General features: G+C 41.2%; 1 protein-coding gene across 1 annotated transcript in view; it reads right to left on the minus strand.

The window, feature by feature from the left end:
* LOC136853850 (protein MIS12 homolog) overlaps positions 1 to 25,444 on the minus strand; it is a 337,410-nt gene that overhangs the window by 211,326 nt on the left and 100,640 nt on the right. The window contains exon 2 of the mRNA XM_067130154.1: positions 24,160 to 24,224. Within this exon, the coding sequence (XP_066986255.1) occupies positions 24,160 to 24,224 (65 nt within the window). The remainder of the gene's footprint in view (positions 1 to 24,159; positions 24,225 to 25,444) is intronic.

The following is a 25,444-nucleotide window of genomic DNA, read 5'->3' on the forward strand; positions in this document are numbered from 1 at the left end:
GCTCGGCAAATGCTTCTGCATCAAAGGAAGGAGGGGGGGGGACCTCTTTACTTTGCTTGGGTCGTGCTCCCTTCCCAGAAGTAGATACCTTGCTCGTAGATGGCACGGGGCTAGGGGCCCGTGACGTCTTCGAGGGAACCCCGGAGCGGACTTTCTGGGACTTTAAGGTCTTTTTCTTTACTGATTTGACCTTAGGGACGGTAGACCTTGCACCGTCCATAAGGCAAGAGGATTTCATGAATCTTCGGAAAGAAGAAGCAGTAGAAGAAGGAGAGCTAAACAGTAAATCACCTGCCTCACTTACCCCCTTACATGCTTGAAGATCCAGGTCAACGTTCATGGGTTCAAGGTCCAAAATAAGAGCCGCAACATCCTCGGCGACCTCTCCGCATGCAGCGACGTCTTCTTGGGAGGGCTGAGTCATCTCCCAGATCCCAGCGATCAAAGGGGCGGCTACCTCGTCCGCAACTGAAGCTGAGATCCAGGCGCCGGGGAAGAGAACGCTGCAAACATCCTTCGAGAGAACACAGGGTTTCCCTGTCCCGACGTTCCTCCCGAAGCCGCTGACCCAGGTCAGGGTCATCAGCGAAGAGTCCCGAGAGCTGAGGTCAATCTGGAAGAAGGAGAAAGTCAGGCGACCGAACCTCCTAAAAGGAGAATATCTTCCAATTACCCATAAGAGACAAAACTGAAGGCAAACATGAATCGGAAAGGAAAAACTAACTTACCGACTCATCCAGAACCCGCTCATAGAGAGCGTAGCACACCTCACAACCATCTGGGTGCCAGATTTATCAGGTCCCCTACGTGGACAGTGCACCCGGAGTGGGACCTGCATACCTCATGTCCGCTGGCTTGATGAAGCACAGCAGTGCACCCCTGCTCCTGACAACGCACCATCTGTAAGTTGATGGGTATATGAGTATGCTGATAAGGCTGCCGGAGTAGAGTGCCGGAGCGGTGTCTTAGGATAATAAATAGTTATCCAGGTAGGTCCCGCCGGAGCGTACCGGGAGGTTAAGGGGCCTACTGGAACATGCAAGATCAACAACCTAAAGGGACCACCGGAGTTAATCCGGAGCAACAGGAAGGTCCCAAAAGGATAGGTAAAATTCAGAAAAATAAATAAATAAATAAATATATATATATATATATATATATATATATAATATATGTATGCATGCTAGTGAAAGGTCAACTACAAAGAGTGGGTATTTCTGCTTGGAGCAGGGGGAGTCCTGTACTCTAATACGGTGACAGCGGAGGAGGTGTGGTGAGCACCGGCCGACCAAACACCGTACCCACCGGAGTGGAAGGCGACAAGAACGCCCGACTACCTAGCGGAGAAACACAAAGATAGCTAGTCGGCGGAGGGTAGATACTAGGGAACCGTAGGTGTTCTAAATGAATAGAACGAAGGTAAATGTCATGACGTGTGAATAACAGAAGACAGTCAGGTGGGAAACTCTAACTGGCAACATGAACACAAATTTTCCCCCCTGAGATGATGGTCTGGGAGAACGACACTCGGGTTGGGGGAAAAAAGATGCACTGACGCTATAGGAGAAGGAGGGGGAGAGTGGGACAGGCCATGAGAGGGGGACCCGTAGCAGTGACCAGGGGGTGAGTAAGCACTCCCCGGGCACCATGAGATCCAGCCTTCTCCCTCTCGATCGGACGAACATGTACGAACGATAATAAGAGAGGAGAGAATGGGGAACCCTCAAAGGCCAAATAAGCAAAGAAAGGTAAAGGGAATGGGGAACAGGAGTGTGGAAGCACCCCCCCGTCCCCAATCAAGGTCTCGACCGGGTGTGACCGGGTAAGGTCGGAACCCAGTAGCGAGAGAACAAACCAATCAATGCAGAGGAAGGGGATATAGGCTATAGCGTATGGAACAGGGTAAAGCTCTTGGGCCTTGGTAAGTTAACATAGTATATGAAAGCGAACCAAGGGGGAAGAGAGCAAGGAGATGGGGGGGAGGAGGAGCAAGGAGGTAGGAGAGGGGTATATACATGAAGATGGAGAATAACCCGAAGGCGTGGATCGGACGAAGGTAGGCTACGCGAGATACCCTCGCTATTCCAGCTTAACCTTACTAGGACTCAATAGTCCAAACGGAAAGGCCGAAACAGGGAGACGGAGAAGCGCAGGCCCAACACCTCTAACCAAAACACCACACGAAGGGAAGCTCCAACCATGAACCCTCCTACACACCTAACCTTCCCTTCCAAGGAAGGGAAGAGAACGCCATAGCCTAACTCCTAGGCTAACCTAACACAGCCTGCTGGCTGACGGAGGAAGCCCAGGGGGAGAAGGTATCTACCAGACTAGCCTAAAAGTTAACCTATCCTAGGCAAAATAAAATAATTCAATAATTCAAATAATCATAAGGACATATGTAGAAGGGAGGACCAAACCCAACACGATATGAGCGTGGAGGGAAAATGGCCAACCTTCCAGATTAAAAACAAAGGACATAATCCGAAAATATCAAAGACATCCGTGCGCTAGGCCTAAAATAAACCTAATAAGCATAACTGTACCATCTCAAATAATATACCCAAACACTGGAGGAAGTGAGGGTCCAAAATACAACACATATAAGAATTGATAAAGAGCGGATAGGCCCGAGGGGGAAAACTCGTAGCCTAAACGACAAGGACCCGAACTTCCCCAGAGAAGGGTAATAAAACAACAATAAAAATGCCCAATTGAATATAGGATAAGCAAAAAGGCACAACAGTAAGAAAATGAAGGGGAATGAAGCCCCGACATAAAAATCCCGCACCGAGACTGAAGGTCACATGGGGCCGGGAGAAGGTGGACGAGGCGGGCGTTATAAATCCCCCTAATTATTAAATTAGAGGGAAATACGGAGCCTCAACCGCCTAAAATAAAAAACAGAGATGGTACTCAACTTAGGTGAAGAAGAATCCTGGGAGGATGCCATAGTTGAACCAAAAATTGGGCCACAAAAGAGCGCACACACAAAGCAGAACAATAGCGATGATGTTATGCAGTGAATAAGTATGAGATTCACTGATCGGGATTGTGAAAGAGAGAGAGAGAGAGAGACACGATGTTGATAGTTTAAAATGATGAGTCATGGGACCAAGTAAATTGAAGACTAACCATAACAAACCTCCAAGATGTGGGAAAGGAAGGAGGAGTTAGAGGATAGGTTATGAAGCGAAAAGGTCAGCAAAATTGACCTGATTTGTCCTTGCCAAAAGTGGGAGTTAAGATTGAACCATTAAGAGTAAAGTAGACGTCCTCAAGGAGGCGGAGTTTTATTCAACATAGGTCCAGAGTTCATTCTGATCAATTTTTAGCCAGAGTTACTTGAAAACCAAATTGGGTAGGATTGTGTCACTCGCTCCTCTCTTAACATCAAGAAATTTCTAAGTCCAGGGTGGCTGGCCGTGTGAAATAGTAGTGTTAGAATAAAACTTATGAAAAACCGTGCCCGGTGAATTCTTACCCCCCTCCGGGAAAAGTGAGAAATTATTAATAGACAATTTCAACCTAACTTACCGAGTCCCCTGCGTTACTATCAAGTGAAGTCTACAGACACGGTCGTTCATATGTGGTGCAACGCAAAACAAAGAAATACTCACGGCATAACAAAATTGGTGGCAGCGGTGGGATTTCGCCCAGCGCACATTTGAAAAACATTAAAGTTCACGGCCCTAGAGAAATTTACAGAGAGTGAGCAGTGACGGCGCTGAAACTAACTCTCAATTTAACAGCGCAAATAATCTCAAGACGGTCTTCAGCACTAGAAACACCAATACAACATCAACACTGTAGCAGAAGGGAAACGAAGCAGAACGAAATATTCCAAGAAGCAGTGAATCTTTTTGCGCCGATCGGAATGAAAAATTGACAGCGGTAAATCTCTGCCTAGTTTGAAACTTCCGAACATTCGCATAAGATCAACCAGAAATTCAGTTTAATAATTATATATGAACATAATAAGAACAATAGTAATAATCACGGCATAGAACAGCGGTGATTTTTATAAGAAAACGAAATTTACGAAAAGAAAGAATCAGCAACTCAGCGCTTATACTACGCCCGATCGCAGCAGCGGAGAAGACGAAAACAAACTGTGTTGGCGGACGATGAAAGTCGCTTATATCTACGCCAGTTCAGTGAACTTTTCTATCTATCGCAGCGGACTTAATTACACGAAATCCCAAAATTTTTGGTCGCTAAAAGGGAGACTTAGCGAAAAGTAGCGGTAGCAGAGCAGTGACGACGACGGCGACGAATGAGAGCGGAAGACGGCGATTTAAAGAGAGTGAAGAATTCGAACGGCGATAAAGTTTAGAAGTCAACGCGTTGATAACCGCCTCGAAAGGGAAGTGACGCCTTCAATCAACAATTTGGAAGGATTCCAAAATTTTTCTTCGCCAAATTCAGCAAGTAATGCGGACTGGAAGTCGGCCGAGCTGTGCCGAATTATCGCTGGATGCTAACGACGAATTGCGCTCAAGTGCAATCAGCGATCTTCAAGTGCAAGGCGACACGAAGCTAATTGAATAGTAAACATTCATTCCTAGTATCGGGAATTATCAAGAGAATTTTTTTCTCTGTGAATAATTAAATTTTTTTGTGTGAGTGAAATTTTATATAATTATTTTTCCCTGCAGTGCGCAAATAATTTTTTTTTAAACATAAATGATTTAAGTAAATTGTTTTTCTTTTGAATAATATTCTGAAGAATTTTTCCTTATTGTTGTACGAAGGAAATAATTTTTTCTCATATTTAGAATTTTTTTTTACGAAATAGAAATTTTCGTTCACTTGGTGATAGAGACAATTCTGTTTAAATAATTCTATCATAATAAATTTTTTTTGTTAAACACTTGGCGCAGCATTTTGCAGTGGAACCCAAACAATTGTGTACATAAATACTAATATCAGACTTTTTCAGATTGTGAGAGAGTCCTATGAAGGAATGAGTTAGGAAAAATTTGAATTTTTTGTATAGAGGATACAGTCAACTCAGCAAACATGCAATTGAAGTAAGTACCTGATTCTCAAATAAATTTTTTTTTTTCAATTTTTCATTCTTGGAATCATTGAATATTTTATGAATTAATATGAATAACACTTTGGACGAAGTTATCGCCCGACTGCAACAGACAAGAAGCGAAGACCAGACTCCATATAACCTAAGACCTGTACCTGAACGACTTTCTAGACAAGTTGATCCTAATAATACTAGACCCAGACGTTCTCGTAGTCAAGGTCCCCCACTTAGTTTACCGAGTGCGCCTAACCCTTCAGTTGTAACCACTAACCCAATAACTTCCATTGTACCTAGAAATCCCAACATGGCGCAAGCCGTAATAACCTAAGCCACTAGATTTTGTGGAACGGTAGACCCAAGTAATGTAGATAAAAGTAGATTAGAAGAATATGGTGTAAATCGATGGATAGCAGACACAGAAAGCAGAATTTCAGCTGCTGGTATCACAGATGAGAGAAAGAAAATAGATGAAGCACTCTTGTATGTTAGTATGGAACATGGTGATGCACATACAGTTCTGCATTCAGTACTTTTTAGGAATATTACTCTGTTTAACGAATTCAAGAAACAGTGCTTACAGTTTTGGCAACCAGAAGCACAGAAAGATCCATGGTATAACATAGGAACTTTCCATCATCAGAAATATGAGGGTAATCACTTGAAGCCACTAGTAGAAAATATAGTAGACTATTATGGCCTGATAACAGTGAAAGTGATAGCCAATCAAATCATACTAGTGATCCCTTTCAACAATCCAGACGTCAACTCATTGATGTCAGTCTATCCATTCCCAATGGTAGTAGATAATAAGTCCATTGTACTAGAAGGAACAGTTCGACACTTTGCCTTGCAGCATGATTCGTTCCTAGTGACTGAAATTCCGAACATAAATTCAGGGAATGTGTCATGCTTAATGATGGTGTATATGTTTGTAACATTGTGAATTTCTATGAACCATTGAGTGCTCTTCATTGCCTAGATGATCTTGTAAACAACAAGAATGGTAAGAACCATTGTAAATATATACCGTTTACAGAAACTTTCAAGGCTCAAATCATTGATGATGAAATTTTTGTGTTCTCAGCAAACAGATTGAATGCTAAGATTGACTGTAAGTCAAACAAAACAGAAGTAGTTTTCATTAACGACACTCATTTTCATCTGCTTGTGAACTGGTCATTTTACATAATTTGTATTACAAACCAACAGTTTTCACGACGTACAGTTTGAATTTCAGTAAAAGTGTACATCAGTTTGCAGTTATTAACGAATTTCAACTTTCAGAACTGGAATTGGAGACATTCACAAAGCTAGAAGAGGTTCATACTTTCTTCCATACATATAAGACCGAGATTTCTCCTATTATGTCATTCATAAATGTCATTCTTTGGTACTGTTTGCTTTCATTTCTTTTATAATTGTCAGGAAATTGATACTGAATAAGCTTACCATAATCAAGGACATGATGGACAGAATCCTTCCTAGAGAGTGATAGCATTTACCATTGACTTGCACTTGAACATTTGATGATTGATTTTATTTTTTTTTTCAATTTATGATTGATAACCAGAGAGTAATAGGCATTTGATATATTTACTTTGCCATAATTTTCTGCATTTAGTTTGAGTATTTGATATTCAAATTCATGCTTATATTGTTTGTGTTAGCACTATGATGCATTATAATATTTCTTGCATTTATTGCTTGTTAGTAGAAATTAATGAAATTGAAGTAATTGACTATAGTCAAGTTGAGTTGGTTATCTACTTGCATTGTAGTCAATGCAGGTAGGTGACCGAGTGATGTTATGCAGTGAATAAGTATGAGATTCACTGATCGGGATTGTGAAAGAGAGAGAGAGAGAGAGACACGATGTTGATAGTTTAAAATGATGAGTCATGGGACCAAGTAAATTGAAGACTAACCATAACAAACCTCCAAGATGTGGGAAAGGAAGGAGGAGTTAGAGGATAGGTTATGAAGCGAAAAGGTCAGCAAAATTGACCTGATTTGTCCTTGCCAAAAGTGGGAGTTAAGATTGAACCATTAAGAGTAAAGTAGACGTCCTCAAGGAGGCGGAGTTTTATTCAACATAGGTCCAGAGTTCATTCTGATCAATTTTTAGCCAGAGTTACTTGAAAACCAAATTGGGTAGGATTGTGTCACTCGCTCCTCTCTTAACATCAAGAAATTTCTAAGTCCAGGTGGCTGGCCGTGAAATAGTAGTGTTAGAATAAAACTTATGAAAAACCGTGCCGGTGAATTCTTACCCCCTCCGGGAAAAGTGAGAAATTATTAATAGACAATTTCAACCTAACTTACCGAGTCCCCCCTTTCATTACTATCAAGTGAAGTCTACAGACACGGTCGTTCATATGTGGTGCAACGAAAACAAAGAAATACTCACGGCATAACAAACGCATGCTAAAAATGGAATGTGGGTGACGCCGGTTTATTTACAGTCCGCGAGTGGTGCGGGGGTTTGTAACGGCACCTCACTCGTTGGGACTTTTGACATTGGGAATGTTTACAGGGCGGAGGCCTGTGATTGTGACAATCTCACCCTTTCTCATACACGACTCCATTTCATGGAGCTCGCACTGGGGGTAGTAACTCCAGCTTAGCTTTTTAGCTTTTCTCTGGTATATTTAGCAATAGCTTTACCTAGAAGTAAGTGCTGAAAGGTTATTTCACCGGGTGACACAGGTCGGAAAACCCAGAAATGTAATTTTACAAAGAAAATTGCAAAGAAATATTAGAAAAAGCATGTAAAAGTAAAAAAAAAAAATGTTACTGACTCTTCCTTCTCGTAAATTTACGTGATTTTACAACAAATATGCAAAAAAAAAATTTCTACTGCTTTTGTTTCTTATCTGTTTTGATATTGTGTGTGCAGTAACAATAATTTTACAAAATACAATGAATTTATTTATTAGAAAAAACATATATAAGTTGGTAAAATTTATGATTGTCTTGTAAATGAGGCCCAACAAGGGGTTGTAAATAGTCATTTTCAACTTCTCTTGGAAGGTAGGGAAAATTTTTTAGAATTTTTTATTCATACAGTGTGAATGTACGTGTCATTTTCTTTCCATTGATGTGATTTTTTTTTTATTTTGCTAACATTGATAAATTATGCCGTCCCTTAAGGGTTAAGGTAAATTTGTAAGATAACTTTAAAAAGATTAACACACACAACAGTGATATTTTATCACTGTTGACTGCATTCACAATTTGGTATTTTTTTCAATGCATATTTAAATATTTAGGTACAATACAGGCTGTCCCAGGTTAATGGTGGGCTCGGTTAACAGCGATCCGGTTTTACAGGGCTTGTCTAGCGATTAAAATCTGCAATTTCCAGCGCAAATACCAGTCCATATAGAAAGTATGGTTAGATTATATCCATGCTGAGAGCCCAGTTGAGATCTCTGTTGAAGACAGATGCTTTGCTGTTACAACAGTTATGGCATATAAAGCAACATGAACGGAACCTTTGCTTTATAGATTTAGTATTGATGCTAATATAGAAATTGTCACTTCCCTCCTCCAGTCTTTTGCATTAAAAAGACTTACTCCTGTAAGGCTTCCAACTATTTGGTCCCTGAATAAGATGCTTTGGCTTCTATCAGCCCCTCAATACAGTAGGCCTAATAAAACCACAACTTACATGCTGCAAAAGGCAATCTTCTCAACTGCTTTGGCATCAGCAGCTCATACTAATGGACTGGACTCTTTTAGACACGGAAGCTAAATCACTACAAACAGCTTGTCCCCTGGCCCATCATTCCTGGCCAAGATTGAGAACCCTTTAAATATGACATTTTTATGATAAAATAAAGTTTTATATATACTTACCAAGTAATTACATAGCTATTGGTTCCCTAACCTACGGCAGCTTAGAAATTCAAAATTCGCGTGGTGGCGCTGTTATCGTTAGTATATAGGTGACAACGTCCCGCCACCATCCAGGACTCGAGGAAACAAACCAGCGGACAGCTCATTTCATTTTATGCTCTTATATTCATGCAAGGGGTGGAGGGCGGGCTCCGATCATGTAATTACTTGGTAAGTATATATAAAACTTTTTTATCATAAAAATGTCATTTTTATATAAGTATTTTACCCAGTAATTACATAGCTGATTCCACATTGTAAGGAGGTGGGCAAGAGCATGGACATATTCTACTCCAAAACATTAAGTAAGTAATTAATTTGAACTAGAAAGGTTGCTAACATTGAATACTGTAAATGTTTGTTGTTTCCTTACCTGTTGAGAGAGCTGCTGCAGGAAGGTACTGCCTCTGGTCGGCGCTTCTCTCAACTTGTAGTGGACGTAGCAGTATAGCCAAGGGTTGCCACTACATTAGTGGGAAACTTTGAAGCAGACGAAGTATACCGTAAGCTGACAAAGTTTTTAAAAGATGTCCTTGCCCTGGGCGAAGACCAGAATACAAAATGAAAACACTGTCACCTACACCACAGAATAAAACCAAAAAACCCAACCATTATCAAAGATAAAGTACGAAATGGTGGGTACTCCAGATACAATGTACCGCCAGGCTTCCCAACGACTCAAAACCTTAAGTCAAGGTGAGTGGATGGCAAAGGAACAGATAGATTCCTCATGCTTCCTCTCCCAGCACCATGCCAGCCACAGATAAAGGTCCTAAAGTGCTACAATTTTCAAATACAGTTTCTAGGTCCTTGAAGTAATGTGAGGTGAATATGGACCTGCATCTCTAGAAAGTCGGCTGTAGGATTGAAGAAAGAGACAAGTTGTGTTTAAAAGCTAGGGAAGTTGCTACTGCCCTAATTTCGTGAGCCTTAACCTTAAGTAGAGGAAAAGCTTCTTCCTGGATCTGACAGTGGGCTTCTAATATTAATTCTCTCAGAAAAAAGGATATGGCATTTTTGGAGAACGGGCAAACTGGGTTTTTAACAGCACACCAGAGGTTGCTTGAAGGTCCTCTAATCTCTTCCGTCCTCTGAAGATAGTACCTGAAGGATCTCACTGGGCAGAGGAGTCTTTCTTCTTCCTCAGGTCCTACGATATCCATAAGGTTCTTGATGACGAAGGACCTAGGCCTAGGTTTAGAAGGGTCCTCGTTCTTTGCGAGGAAACCAAGAGAAAGAGAGCAGACTGCGTCCTCTTGTGCAAAGCCTATTCTCTTGTCTATTGCTTGTAACTCGCTAATACCTTTGGCAGTAGCGAGAGCCGTTAAAAAGTCTTTTTCGTAAGATTCCTGAAGGAAACAGAACGAAGAGGTTCGAATTGAGGACCTGAGAGCCACTTCAGTACAACGTCTAAGTTCCAAGAGACGGAAGAACTATCTTTCTTGGATGTATTGAAGGATTTGATCAGGTCGGTGATATCTTGATTAAAAGACAGGTCCATTCCTCTGTGCTTAAAAACTGAGCTGAGCATCGACCTATACCCTTTGATGGTAGAGGTCGATAGCTTCCTGATGGACTTTAGGAATATCAAAAAGTCAGCTATTTGGCTTATAGATGTCTCAGAAGAAGAGACGTTATGGTGGCTGCACCACCTTCTGAAGACTGTCCATTTTGACTGGTAAAGCTTTGAAGAAGAAGCTCGTCTGTATTTCGCAATTGCCTCTGCAGCTTGTCTCAAAAACCCTTTTGCTCTGACAAGGCGCCTGACAGTCTGAAGCCTGTCAGGGCCAGAGCGGATAATCCTTGGTGGAATCTGAGAAAGTGGGGTTGTCTGAGCAGAGACCGTTTTTGTGGAAGAAGTCTTGGGTAGTCTACCAGAAGTCGAATCAAGTCTGGAAACCATTCCTTGTTTGGCCAAAATGGGGCTAAAAGGGTCATGGTGGTGTTCTGATGCGTTGACAGCTTGTTGATTACTTCCCTGATCATTCCGAAAGGAGGGAAGGCATACACATCTAAGTTTGTCCAATCCAAAAGCATGGCATCTGTGCTCCATGCTTGAGGATCCGGGACCGGAGAGCAAAAGAGGGGAAGACTGTGGTTTCTCGACGTCGTGAAAAGATCCACTATGAGTTTGCCCCACAATTTCCAAAGGTTGTCGCAGACTACTGGATTTAAGGTCCATTCGGTTGGAAGGACCTGTTTGAGGCGGCTTAATTCGTCCGCAATCACATTCATCCTCCCTTGAATGAACCAGGTGACAAGAAACACTTGGTTCTCTTCCACCCACAGAAGGAGATCTTCGCCGTCTTGTACAGGGAGAAGGAATGAATGCCCCCGTTTGTGAATATATGTAAGAGCTGTGGTGTTGCCTGCGTGTACTACAATCTTCTTGCCGCGGACCAGATCCGAGAAGTATTGAAGGCCCGGGTGAATTGCTCTCAGTTCCTTTATGTTGATGTGAGCATTCTGTTATACTGAAGTCCATGTTCCAGACTTCCCAACCTTCCAGAAGCGCGAAAAAGCCTAGGTCGGAGGCATCTGAATAAAATTAAAGGTCTGGGTATACTGGGAGAAGAGATTTCCCTTCCCGAAGTCTCTCTGCATGACCACCACTGGAGATCCTCTTTGATTTCCGACGTAATCAAAAAGATGAAAGAGACTGGTTGGGTTTTTCTGCACCAATTCGCTTTGAGGAAAAACTGAAGGGGTCTCATGTGCAGTCTGCCTAGATTTACAAACTGCTCTACTGAAGCAAGGGTCCCCAGAAGACTCATCCACTACACTGCCGAGCAGGAAGGAAGAGCAAGGAACTGACTGGCAGTCTGCAGGCAGTTCTCAACTCTTTTGGGCGACAGAGAAGCCCGAAAAGTCTGAGAGTTCAGTATCATCCCTAAACAGGGAATCTCCTGAGATGGAATCAGAAGGGATTTCTTTTTGTTTATGAGGATGCCTAACTTCTGTGTCAGGCGAAGAATTCTTCTCAAGTCCTCTGCACACTTTTCCTTTGACGACGAGAGGAGAAGCCAATCGTCTAGATATAAGTTGATGTTGATTCCCAGAAGGTGAAGTCAATTCCCCAGAGGAGCAAGGATTCGCATGAAAACTTGAGGAGCCATCGATAAGCTGAAGCATAGGGCCCGCAACTGTAGTATCCTGTCCTGAAAAACGAAGCATAGAAATTTCTGTGAGTCTGGATGAACATGGACAAGAAAATACGCATCCTGCATATCCAGGGTGACCACCCAATCCCCCTATTGTACTGAGGACATGACAGAGCGAACAGTCTCCATGTGAAACTTCATCTTCGGTACGAACACATTCAAAGCACTTACATCCAAAACGGGCCTCCAGCCCGCTGAGGCCTTCGGAACCACGAAAAGGCGATTGTAGAAACCTTCTGAGTGGGGCTCTAGCACGTCTTCTACTACCCCTTTGGAAAGAAAGAGTTCGACTTCTTGAAAGAGGGCCAAAAACTTCGTGGAACCTTTTGAGTACGCTGTCAAAGCGAATGGAGATGTAATTAAAGGAGGAGTCTTTGCGAAAGGAATGGAGTAGCCCTCCTTGAGAACCTTGATCACCCAGGGGTTTGCTCCTCTGTTCTTCCATTCCTTCCAGAAAAGTAGAAGTCTGGCTCCCACCTGGGCGCAGAGGACTAACTTCTCATTTCTTGGGGTTGGATTTGAAAGAAGACCTCTTAATGGACTTCGTAGGAGGTTGGAAGTTTGATCTAGGTCGAGGCTGGGTCGTAGCTCTCCCTCCATGAAAGGGTTGAGACTGAAGAGGGGAGAATGATCTAGATGAGGAAGGCACAGGCTCCTTAGGACGTCTAGTGGACTGAGTCACCAAGTAAGAGGTGGACTTGCTCTGTAACTCTAAAAGAATATCCTTCACTATGTGTTGAGGAAAGAGGTGGGACTTGCCTAAGGCAGCGAAGAGTAGGGCTGACTTCTGAGTCAGCGCGACTTCTTTTGAGGCGAACGAACACCAGAGCTCCCTCTTCTTAAGGACACCCATAGAAAAAAGGGAGGCAAGTTCTAAAGAGCCATCTCTAATTGCTCTGTCTGAGCATGAAATAACTCCTAGCCAATCGGAGGCAAGATCTTCAGCTAAATCCGGGCAGTCTTCAATCTTACTCCCTAGCACCCCGATGGTCCCATCTAGGAAATTAAATATCTCAAACACCTTAAAAATATTCTTGATAAGGTGGTCTAGTTCGGCTGAGGAAAACATTATCTTGGCCGACAATAAAGCCTTCCTATGGGATGAATCCACCAGACCAGAGAAGTCCCCTTGGGAGGAGTCAGGAACTCCCAAGGAAGGAGCTTCCCCGGTGGCATAGTAAGAGTATCTCATCTTCAAACAATTTGCTGGGCGTAAAGGCGAAAGTCGCTTTGCCCTGTTCTCTCTTAGCGGCCAGCCAGGCATGAACTTCTTTGACAGCTTTCTTTGGGGAGGATTAAAGAACAAGCTTGGGTAGTCTGGTACCTCCTGACGGATGCTTTTTCATGAGGTAGGTAGAAGCTGGAGAAGTAGGCGAAGCAGGGATAAAGAAGTCCCGGTAATTCTCCAGGAGGAAACACAGGAGAGATGAGTAGGAAGAAGAGGGAACTGTATCCTGAACAATCTCTTCCTCCTCTGAAGAGATAGGAGACAATTATTTATCCTTGGACTTTGGAGCACAGGCAGATTTCTTCAAGGCCCATAAGCTCGGTCAATTGGCGCTTGAGTGGGGCTAAAGAACCTTCCTGGACCGATGAAGAAAGCAAAATAGCTGAAGAAGGTGCATTGGTTTCAGAAGAAGCTGGGAATTCGGTTGTGGGTGTTGGAAGTTCAGGACTTGGCGCCAGGCGCTCTAGAGCTGAAGTCTGGCGTGAGACAGCGGGCGCCGGGCGCTCATTGGCGGAATTCTGGAGTGAATCGGTTGGCGCCGGGCGCTCATCGGCAGAATTCTGGCGTGAATCGGCGGGCGCTCATCACCGGAAGTCTGGCGTGAGTTGCGGGCGCTAGGAAGAAGATTGGGTGCTTAGAACACTTATAGCGCTCAGAACTGTCTATAAAGAAATAACAAAGATGAGCAGGAGAATCAGGCTGGACTTGAAAACTGCAGGAAGGTTGAGGGCTAGTCTGTCTGTACCTCTTGACAGCCAGGGGAGAAGAATCGCTAATATTTACATGTCTCTTGAGTGGGCGCGAAGAAGAAGAGTAGCAATATGGCTTCTTGCGCGGACTGGAAGATTCTGAATCAGAAAGTCGATGCACAGGAATGCCTTTCCAGTGGCGTTTAGTCGAAGCCTGGGAGAGCATGACAGGCTCGACAGTGGGGGGCGACTGCCTGTGAGCAAACCCCACCAGCCTTCCTTCGACCTCCGGTATGTCTTCTTCCCGGTGCGGGGGAGCGGGACAGTGACCTTCATCTAGGAGCACTGGTGGGACGGACAGCCACCTCCTCAATATTCACAGCACTATCGCTTCTCACTGCACTGTCAACACTTACATTTTATTCCATTAGAGATTAAATAGATGACCCCATTTCCATAATGGTACTAGATACTACAGTAAATTTCTGATCAAACCTAGATTCGAGGCTGGCAATGGCACTAAGAGCGGAATCATGGAAACCTGGAACAGGAGCAGATGGTAAAGTAGGAGGAGTTAGGATAGGAGGAGGAGGAGTGATAGTTCTGTCATCCCCTACATTTTCCAAAGGAATGGACTCTGTATTAGCTCTACTTTCAGCCCTAATGGCTGCTTTCCTCTTCTTATCCCTTTCTAATTTGCCTAGATGATATTTCAATGTTTTCCATTTCTTATCCTCCCAATCCTGACACTCTATGCAAATATCCTTACTACATTCTTGCCCCCTACATTTAGTGCATTTTGTATGAGAATCGTATGAAAGCTTAGTTAACCTAGTTCTACAACCCTTTCAACAAAAGTGAATACTGTACTAAATGAACTGGAATCCAACATCGTTAACTAAATAAACTGAAATTAACTCAAACAACAATTCAGCAATGGCAGCAAGCCACAAAGCAACAAATTCTGAGCACTTCACCAAATTCATGCAAAACAAACCCGAACGGCAAAGAAGCAGCTGCGTGAAAACTTACGATGTCAACCCTTAAACGCCGAGCCTCTATTCACAAAAGTGTCTGCCATATGCCGGCGGGGTTTGGGAGTTAGCGCCGAAGCGGAAAGTTTTTTAAAAAAATCACAGCGTGCTTAGTTTTAAAGATTAAGAGTTCATTTTTGGCTCCTTTTTTTCTCATTGCCTGAAGTTTAGTAAGCAATCATCAGAAATGAAAAAAAATATCATTATCTTATATAAATATTGGAATATATGACAGCACAAAAAAAAATTTCATATATAATTGTATACAAATCGCCCTGTGAGCAAAAAGGTTAAAGCTAATGAGCTATTTTTTTTTTCGTTGTATTGTACACTAAATTGCAATGATTTTGGTATATAACAAATTGTAAAACAATCAAAGGAACACAGAGAAAATATTATCACAAAATGATACATGAATTCGTAACGCACGGACATAAAAATATTTTTCCAAAAATTCACCATAAATCGAAATATTGTGCTAGAGACTTCTCGTTTGTTGCAAAATGAAGGTAAATGACTGAATATTACTAGAATGTAAGAGTTTTAGCTTACAATTGCATTTTTCTATCATTTCGGTCGAGTCAAAGTTGACCGAAGGTTGAAATTTCGGCACTTATCGTGATTTACATGAAAATATTTCAAAACTGATAAAAGCTACAACCATGAATTATTTTTTGTTGTATTCTATAGGAAATTGCGCACATTTTCATATATAAAACTTTATGTAACGGCTAATATAAAATGGTGCAAAAATTACGACAAGGTAACTAAAGAAATTCTGAGATTTTCAGCAGAGTTAGCGCGCACGGACGTAAGGAGAAAGTTTTTTCAAAAATTCACCATAAATCGAAATATTGTGCTAGAGAATTCTTGTTTTTTGCAAAATGAAGGTAAATGATTGAATATTACTAAAATGTAAGAGTTTTATCTTACAATGGCATTTTTCTATCATTTCGGTCGAGTCAAAGTTGACCGAAGGTTGAAATTTCGGCACTTATCGTGATTTACATGAAAATATTTCAAAACTGATAAAAGCTACAACCATGAATTATTTTTTTGTTGTATTCTACAGGAAATTGTGCACATTTTCATATATAAAACTTTATGTAATGGCTAATATAAAATGGTGCAAAAATTACGACAAGGTAACTAAAGAAATTCTGAGATTTTCAGCAGAGTTATGCCACATGGACGTAAGGAGAAAGTTTTTTCAAAAATTCACCATAAATCGAAATATTGTGCTAGAGAATTCTTGTTTTTTGCAAAATGAAGGTAAATGATTGAATATTACTAAAATGTAAGAGTTTTAGCTTACAATGGCATTTTTCTATCATTTCGGTCGAGTCAAAGTTGACCGAAGGTTGAAATTTCGGCACTTATCGTGATTTACATGAAAATATTTCAAAACTGATAAAAGCTACAACCATGAATTATTTTTTTGTTGTATTCTACAGGAAATTGTGCACATTTTCATATATAAAACTGTATGTAATGGCTAATATAAAATGGTGCAAAAATTACGACAAGGTAACTAAAGAAATTCTGAGATTTTCAGCAGAGTTAGCGTGCGCGGACGTAAGGAGAAAGTTTTTTCAAAAATTCACCATAAATCAAAATATTGTGCTAGAGACTTCCCGTTTGTTGCAAAATGAAGGTAAATGATTGAATATTACTAGAATGTAAGAGTTTTAGCTTACAATTGCATTTTTCTACCATTTCAGTCGAGTCAAAGTTGACCAAAGGTTGAAATTTTGGCACTTATCGTGATTTATATGAAAATATGTCAAAATTGATAAAAGCTACAACCATGAGTTATTTTTAGCTGTATTCTACATGAAATTGTGCACATTTTCATATATAAAACATTATGTAATGGCTAATATAAAACGGTGCAAAAATTACAACAAAGTGACTAAAGAATTTCCGAGATTTTCAGCAGAGTTAGCGCATGCGGACGTAAGGAAAAAGTTTTTTTCAAAAATTCACCATAAATCAAAATATTGTGCTAGAGACTTCCCGTTTGTTGCAAAATGAAGGTAAATGATTGAATATTACTAGAATGTAAGAGTTTTAGCTTACAATTGCATTTTTCTACCATTTCGGTCGAGTCAAAGTTGACCAAAGGTTGAAATTTTGGCACTTATCGTGATTTATATGAAAATATGTCAAAATTGATAAAAGCTACAACCATGAGTTATTTTTAGCTGTATTCTACATGAAATTGTGCACATTTTCATATATAAAACATTATGTAATGGCTAATATAAAACGGTGCAAAAATTACAACAAAGTGACTAAAGAATTTCCGAGATTTTCAGCAGAGTTAGCGCATGCGGACGTAAGGAAAAAGTTTTTTTCAAAAATTCACCATAAATCAAAATATTGTGCTAGAGACTTCTTGTTTGTTGCAAAATGAAGGTAAATGGTTGAATATTACTAGAATGTAAGAGTTTTAGCTTACAATTGCATTTTTCTACCATTTCGGTCGAGTCAAAGTTGACCGAAGGTTGAAATTTTGGCACTTATCGTGATTTATATGAAAATATGTCAAAATTGATAAAAGCTACAACCATGAGTTATTTTTTGTTGTATTCTACATGAAATTGCGCACATTTTCATATATAAAACTTTATGTAAAGGCTAATAGAAAACGGTGCAAAAATTACGACAAAGTGACTAGAGAATTTCTGAGATTTTCAGCAGTGTTAGCTGATGCTTTCTTTTGGGATAAGAAAGAAATTCGCGCATGCGCAGCTGGGTCACGCTTGTAAACAAAACAACAGCGTGATCCGTGAACTCCCAGCATCCCTCAAGGTGCCCGATTTAAAATTTTCCGCAAACGAGGCCTATAAGTATTTTTCCGCGAATATTTAAAAAAAATTTTTGTGGTCGACATATTTTACGTCCACTTGGCACCCGACAGACAATTTTTGTCGACGTAAAATACGTCCAGTCGGCGTTAAAGGGTTAACCGGAAGCCAGCAGAAAACAAATTGAGCTGTCTGTTGGTTTGTTTCCTCGAGTCCCAGATGGTGGCGGGACGTTGTCACCTACACACTAATGATAACAGCGCCATGGCACGAATTTTTAATTTCTAAGCTGCTGTAGGTTAGGGAACCAATAGCTATGTATTTACTTGGTAAGTTACTTATATAAAAGAGGAAATCTCCCATTCTGATAATGAAACTCAATCTGTCAGACAAAACATGACCAATTCAAGCAATTAAGGTTTCCCTAGAGGTCACTGCAAACATCCCAGGTCTGATTTTCCTACACCCTAGCACAAACAAACCACTCTCTACTCTACATGGGCTAAGAATAAAATTAGTGGCCCTTATTAAAAAGCCACACACACTCCTTTCCTAAGTCACATGACATCTGGAAAGTAAGTATAGTATACCATTGGCTTCCTTCGAAGAAGTCTCAAAGTGTTCAGGATGGTCATCAGCGACAGTATGGTAAGTCCTGACCAAACCCTAAAGGGTATTTGGAATAAAGAATGTGGTTTAAAACCTGTGGCTTGACCTTGGACCAAAGTTTTTTCTGGGTTGTTGGGACTGTAATTAAAGAGCTTAAGCCATTTTGTGACCTGTCAATTTCTTTGGTAAGCTTCTTTTAAAACAAGCAGCGGTTACACTATCAAAAAACGGGTTTTGACGTAGGAAAAACCTATTTTTGGTAGCGGCCGCAAGTCCTCAAACCCACCCACTTTCCCTGACGAAAAGGCATGGGATTTGGGTGAACATAATCCTGCATAGACCTGAAAGAAAGTAATAAGTAAGATAGGTCCCGCACAGTGTGTCGTTAACACAGTGATGGCTGACGTACGAAGTGCTATTTGCAGTGCCACATCTACAATGGCGACATACATATGATGTCGCTGCTGCTACTTCTTGCAGGTTGACAATAGGAACTGAAAACTGAGGTAATCGCTATAGATAAGAGCAAGAGCCCTCTTATCTTGAGTCCCATACACTATCAAGCGTCAACATGCACTGATACTGGCCAAGACCAACTAAAAGAGAATTCTTTGATATTAGTCTATCTTTTGGAGGCTCTAATGGACCATGAGAGTAACTCCTTTGTGGACTCACAGCAGCTACCAAAAATAGGTTTTCTACATCAAAACCTGTTTTTTGTGAAAGTATCGGCATTGTTTTGCCATGGCTCACTGATATATTGTTTTAGCAGTGGGAGTGTCACTTGATTTGTGCTTCTAGCATCTCCTGGTGATTTTTCTTAAGGTAGCAAATTTTTTGTCCCACCATGGAACAGTTGGTCTCCTTGTCTTGCCAGTGGTTTTTGGAATACTTAGAGGAATCTGCACTGACTAAAACAGTTTTTGTCCAATAATCATTTGCTTTTATGTGGTTGTTGAAAGATTCAAATGGTTAATCTAGTTGGGCTTCCTTCTTATACTTTTCCCAGTCAGCTTCTAATGGCTTCCATTTTTGTGGCATTTCTGTAAGGATATTTCTGGCATACTTTAAAAGAATAGGACAGTGATCACTGCTATTTAAAGTGATTGCTGCTACTTAAAAATTCATTTACTGACCAGATAAAATCTACAACTAATTGCAGAGGAACATACTCAGATCAATAACCGAGTAAGAATTAAAATATATATTATGGTAAGTCATAGTACCATCATTTAAAAGCACAATATCATTATTATCAATAATGTCTTCTATAATTTTACCTTCATTATCTAAATTATGTCCTCCCCATAATGCATTATGGGCATCAAAATCACAAAGAATAAAAAATGGTTGGGGCAGTTGATCAATTAGTGAGTGGATGTCAGCATTTGAGGAGTTACATCTAGGAGGCAGGTAGATGGAACACACAGTAATCTGCTTGTCTATTATGGTCTTAAGAGCAACAGCCTGTAAATTTGTATTGAGGGCTACAGGTGAGCATTCCAGTGATTTGCTCACAATAATAGCAGCTCCTCATTTGCTCGATCACCCACAGGAGGGGTAGAGGTGAAGACCTCACAATTAAGTCCAGGACTGAACTTCTCTGGACCTACCTGAGTTCCCTACAAGCAAATTACACCTGGATTAGTTTCTCTTAGGAGGACCTTGAGATTTTCAGCCCGAGAACACAATCCTTTACAGTTCCACTGTAGGATGTTGAATAGAGCCATTATGAAGTAGATTTGAAAACCTTTCTTTTTCCCTCTTTGGGTGGCATGGAAATAAATGGTTTTCTGACTACCCTTATGATCTTTATTTCTCCTAGTTTGAATTTCTTTAGGATGATAATGAATATCTGCACTTGTGATTTGAGCCATCTCTTTACCTTGGTTTTTAGGCTCCAATGAAGTACTTGCTTCACTTGAGCTAAGCACTCGGGGAGCCTTAACTGTTCTGACTCCATTAGATCAGGCAGAGATTCTGCATGTGATAGATTTACTACTTTAAAAGTAGGAGGTGGAAGCGATGATGGGAGAGCCTCATCATCTGGAGGAGACTCATTTCCAACCACAGGCAGCTTGCCTGCTTTGGTGGAATGTGCTCTTGCCTTCAGTAACTGAGCACCTGACCCAGATACCTGGGCCTCTACCACAGAGGTGGTCCCATTGTGATAGTAAGGAGTAGCAAGTTTAGAGTTTTTGCATAGCTCTTTAATCGGACCAATTGTTGTCTGGCATATCCAATGGTAATATGTTCAGCATTAGCTTTGTTTACTGCTGACTATTCATATATATGCTTCACAATTTTTATCATTAGCCTTATGGTTGAGCTGACAATCACTAAACTCTTGTTTTCCAGGACATGCACCGCGGTCAAGGGCGGAGCAATTTATACAAACTTTTGTGTTCTTACACTCTCTCGATGAATGACTAAACTTGAAACAGTTAAAACATTGAAAATACTGAACAGGTTTCAGGAAGAAGGGTCGTACTCGCACTCTTTTGTTTTCAAAGTTTACGTGGGATGGCATGGAGTTTCAAAGGCAAAATGATCATATTGGCAATGGATGTCTTTTTCACCTTCCATACCGATGTTGGGCTCATTTCAAGGATTTCAGTTTTCATGAACTCATATAAATCTTTGTCAAAAATGACACCTCGGCCATAACTAAAATTCAGGTGGGGTCTGATTTCTTTAATCATATCATGCCCAGAAGAATTCATTACAGATAGCATTTGAGCTTGAGTTTTTGGTTTAGCATGTATGAGCACTGTACCTTTTCCAAACCTAGATATATCTCCACTCTTTATTCCCCCCCAACCTTCTTCTGGAGGTACTTGCAGAACTTGTAATACTGTAATTGTAGTTTTCCTCCTTAGCTGTAGCAACTAGCCACATAGGAGGTTTGGGAGTTCTAGATGGAGTATTACCGTGTTCTCTGACAGGTATCTTGAACCCATTCACATGGTACATATATATCCAAATTTTTAAGTACTTTTTCTGTCAAAGCTCCTCTTATAACAAACTGATTTATTTGCACGGTATTGATGTTACTACCAGCTTTTATGGTATCTTCACATTTATCAAATGTAACCCATGCTTCCCATTTCAACTCGACTTCTTGGAAGTTCATCTGGATTTCAATTATGGTTCCAAAGGGATGGAAAGTTGTCAAAATAGTTTCATAATCATATTGGACTGGTATATCTACTTTATTACATGAAGCACTCGCAAATTCTTAACATATGGTTATTTTCCAACATAATATTTTGTTGATACTTTATCCTTAGTCAAGGCAATAGCAGAGTCTATTGTCGAACTACCACTCTGCTCTTGATTAATTCAGATTTTCTGGGGATAGTCCATTTCCATGCCAAAAGTCGTAAAGAGAGTCAATCGTGTCGAGGCCTTGTTAGAGGTCATCATCTGTGCCAAAACATCATTATCAAAGGGCCCAGGGGTACTTGAACCCTTATAGCCACAGGTCATAAAGATTAAAATATAAAAAAAAAATTCAACCTGACAACCTTAAAATCCCCACCCTAATCATATTATAGGCAAACCGGATAGAATGCCAAGAGTCCTATCCCCAGAACCAGACACCCCCTGGAATCTGTGGTCGCGCCCTAAAGAACACTTCCACCTTTGAGCTATCAATCTGATATCTCTCAAGTCCGAACATTATTGGGTAGTTGATGGTCCAACCAGTTCCCACTATTTAGCTTTGGATATAAACCCAGTCCCAGCTATGATATCTTTTCCTATTTATCAGGTCCAAATTTCTAGGATTCAAGAGCCCCCTCACTATGTCAAGGTGGTCCCAAGTTGAGGGGGGGAACTGGTGCCAGGTGCTCAGGAAGTGGCGCTGAACACTTAGGAGGAGCCAGGTGCTTGGATGATAATGACGGGCACCAAAGAGGGTTCGTTGGGCACTTGGGGGCCAAGTAAGGGCACTAAAGAGAGAAGGTGTTCTGGCTATCCAATGCGGAAAGTGGATGTCAGACCGAGGCTGGTGGGCTGAGATTTGCCTCCTTATACCGCTTAACAGGCAGTGGAGAATGGCGTGCAACATCACGTGCATGCCTCTTCTGAGGGTGACGCATCAAGATAGTACTTGCAGCGCCTTCTGGCAGTGCCAGGATCCTCAGAACTGGATGATAACTGGTGCACATCCATCAACAAGCCTTTCCAGTGACTGTCTGTCGATGCCTGGAAATGCGCAACAGGCTCAATTGAGGGGGGCAGTTACCTGTGGGCAAACCCCACCAGCCTCCCTTGAACTTGCAGTATGTCTTCTCCCAGGTTCAGGGGAGCAGGATAGGGACCTTCGTCTAGGAGGACTGGCGGGAGAGTAGCCACCTCCTCCACTTGCCCAACACTACTGGTGCACATCCATCAACATGCCTTTTCAATGGCTGTCTGCCGATACCTGGGAACGCGCAACAGGCTCAACTGAGGGGGCAGCTACCCATAGGCCAACCCCACCAGCCTCTCTTGGACTTCCGGTATGTCTTCTCCCAGGTTCAGGGGAGCAGGACAGGGACCTTCATCTAAGAGAACCAGCGGGATGAGTAGCCACCTCCTCCACTTGCACAACACTGTATTCACTACTAGGTTAAATTTCTTGTCAAACCTAGACTTGAGACTGGCAATGGCAGCAGGGTCGGAAGCAAGGGAGCCAGGAGTGGTAGTAGGTGGATTAAAAGTAGAAGGGCTAGTAGTGGAAGACAAAATGGGAAGAGGGGAAGAAGAAATAGCAGGGCTATCTTCTAACCTAGGCTTAGGTATAGATTCTAGGCTAAGTGAAGCTTGCTTCTCAGCTCTAGAGGCCACCTTCCTCTTACTATCCCTTTCTAACTTGTCTCTGTGAGATTTAAGTACCTTGCACTTTTGCTCATCACAATCATTACATTCAGCACAAGTTTTCTCCGTACTATATTCCTGCCCCCTACACTTACTGCAAACTGTATGAGTCATATGAAGATTTGATGAATCTGGTTTTACAACCTTCACTACAGTAGCGAAAACTAGATGAACTTGAATCAGACATAATAACAAAAACTAGAAAAACTGATCCTGAGAGCTATCGAAGCTTGAAGGCTACTCAAAATAAGCGATAACATTTCACTGAAATTCAGTTATTCAACCAAAAACCAATGAAAAAAGCTGCCGCAAACACCCGATGTTTACTCGAGAATCGGAAGAAACATGAGGTTATCTGCTAAGTCGTTTCCAGTACTCCCGTTAGTGGCGGGGGTTGTCACCCACACTAAACAATCGAAGTGCTACTGCAATTTTTTAAATAAAAGGCTGCCGCGCGAGTTAGGAACTATAGCTATGTAATTACTTGGTAAGTTACTTATATGAAAATCTTTTATTGTGATGGCAGTTTAATATGAATTTGACATAAACCCATAAGTTTATACAGAGGGCGCCCTTCCTGCCCCCTCTAGTCTCCTGGCAAGTCCAGACAACATGGAAACAACTGACAACTATTGGTGGCACTGGAATTCCCACACGTGTGCCCAACTGGGAATGTTGTTCTTCCTCTTCTTCATTGTAATGTACACCTCTTGGAGTGCTGACTGCACAGTTGGGCTGTTGTACATGATGGGTTTGTATAAGTAAAATAGCTATTTTCACAAACAAAATTTATTCTTTGGATTATGAAAAAATTAACAAGAACTCACTTTTTTTAGCTGTTCCTCAAGCAAATCAATCCCTTCACAAAGACGTTCAAGTATGATTCCCTTCACTGTAAGGCAAGAATTTTTTAAATATATATTATATTTCACATTATCAGAATTCACAGACTTTCAACAAGATTCCCTTCATTTTATCAAGATGGGTATTTCATATATTATACTCCCATAAAAATTCTATCCACAGTACTACTCAGCATAATGTTTTAAACCAAAGTGGGCAATTGTATGCAGTGTTCCAAGCATCCCATGCATGCCCATAGGTTAATAAGCTCTTTCTTTGATGCTGGTAACCCTAGAACTGTTGATATTAAAAAATTCCACAATGTACATGAGTCATCAACCTGCACCATTAGAGCAAACATAAAAGATCAAAGATGAAAAAAGATTAAATGGCATGAAAGACTGGAAGCTCTAGTTTTGAAATGCCTAACCCTATTCTTTTTAAACTGGAAAAATTCTGAGATAATTTTTGCTTACTCAGCATGAATCTGTTAAACCTACGTGGTAATTATGGTCTAAGGCACAAAAAGTGTAAATGAAAGTGGAAAAAATATCATTAAGGGTTGATGCTTTAACGTCCTCCAACAAAAGAAGTTTGGGCAAGCAGTTTCATAGTGAGGTATAGAGCACTAACAATGAGGCAGCAGAGGACTATCCAGCTGAGTTCAGAAGATAATTTTTTAGAAGAAAATTTATTTATTTATAGAAAACCATCACTTTAGAATTGCGTTCAGGTGCATGTTCCCTTTCCTGACAAACTCCTAAAAGGAAGAATCGAGCTTGCTGTCTGCACACCACGGCTCCAAAGTCCCTTAACTGGCAGAAAATGGTTGATTATCTGTCAGTTTTATAAATTTAATCATTATTATATTTTCATTAAATGGGTTAGTGAAGTAGGTATAGGCATTTTAGTGTATACAATTAAGAAATGTGGACAAAGTACACTGTTATTTTTATTGGGTGTTTGTAAAGCCAGTCCTTTCATTATGTTTGGAATGGCGCAATTGTTGCTGTTGTGACATCATAAGACGTATGGAAGACGGGATTTAAGAGAACGGTGATGTGGAGGAGTGACGAGTAAGCAGCGGTGGAGGAAGGTTGTGTGCTCTCGTTTGCAGTTTGTTGGTTGGTTTGTGTGATGTGGGGGAGTGACTAGTAAGCAGTGGTGGAGGAAGGTTGTGAGTGCTCTTGTTTGCAGTTTGTTGGTTGGTTTGTGTGATGTGGGGGAGTGACTAGTAAGCAGTGGTGGAGGAAGGTTGTGAGTGCTCTT

This window comes from Macrobrachium rosenbergii, chromosome 1 (assembly GCF_040412425.1).
Source record: "Macrobrachium rosenbergii isolate ZJJX-2024 chromosome 1, ASM4041242v1, whole genome shotgun sequence".
Classification (NCBI taxonomy): domain Eukaryota; kingdom Metazoa; phylum Arthropoda; class Malacostraca; order Decapoda; family Palaemonidae; genus Macrobrachium; species Macrobrachium rosenbergii.